Here is a 760-nt window from a genome sequence, read left to right as displayed (position 1 = left end):
GCGGGCACGTGGCACTGGAGCGGCCCGTTCCTGGCACGGGGCACCCAGAGGGTCACACCAGCGCTGCCGTGGCCTCGAGCCGTGGTACCAGAGCAGCCTGTCCTGCCTCCCAGCCGGAGCCGCGGGGAGATCACCGGAGCGGGCCGGGGAAGGGCTCCGCTCCCCCTCCACCGCAACTCACTTTAGGGAAGGCACCAGCAGTGGAGAGGAATCCTGAGCAGAAACCTGGTGTTTCCGTAGAGCCATAGTGGAACCAGCAGCCATCGGGGCACCGGACGCGGCCAGGAGGTGCCACGACCGCTGTCTGGACACCGACACAACAGGCAGCCACCACAGATGGGGGATAAGCTAACCCGCACGGCGAGCACAGCGCTGCAGGGCACGCACACCCGCGCCCCCGCGCACACTCGGTGTTGCCACCGGCACCGTGCAGACACCGTCGCACCACACCCGGCAGCCCCTTCCCCTTAACGAAGGTACCCTGGTAATGAAAGCGCGGTGTAACTCACATCAGCAGACGGTCCAGGTAGGCAACGGCGTATGGGGAGAGCGACTTGATGCCCAGCACCGGGAGCATGACGGCGAGCCACACTGCGGAGAGAGGCAGCGGTCAGAGCGGGGAGCAGGAGGGCTCCGGCGTGCCCCCGCGCCCCAGGCGACGCCGAGGGCTCCCCGGCCGCGCTGCGCGCTCCTTCCACCAGCACGAGCGCTCCTCGGGTCCGCGAGCAGCAACTGAAAAGCAGAGGAACGCTCGGGTGCC

At 68.6% G+C, this 760-nt stretch overlaps 1 protein-coding gene across 1 annotated transcript in view; it reads right to left on the bottom strand.

The window, feature by feature from the left end:
* Nucleotides 1-760, bottom strand: part of LOC104282954 — a gene marked incomplete at its 5' end in the record, with an annotated part of 32,393 nt that overhangs the window by 26,983 nt on the left and 4,650 nt on the right. The window contains 2 exons of the mRNA XM_009881087.1: nt 226-304; nt 510-591. Coding sequence (XP_009879389.1) covers nt 226-304; nt 510-591 — 161 coding nt within the window. The remainder of the gene's footprint in view (nt 1-225; nt 305-509; nt 592-760) is intronic.

Source organism: Charadrius vociferus, unplaced genomic scaffold (genome assembly GCF_000708025.1).
Source record: "Charadrius vociferus isolate BGI_N301 unplaced genomic scaffold, ASM70802v2 scaffold2733, whole genome shotgun sequence".
NCBI lineage: Eukaryota > Metazoa > Chordata > Aves > Charadriiformes > Charadriidae > Charadrius > Charadrius vociferus.
Note: the sequence above shows the minus strand (reverse complement) of the source record. Positions and strands in the feature narration are given on the sequence as shown.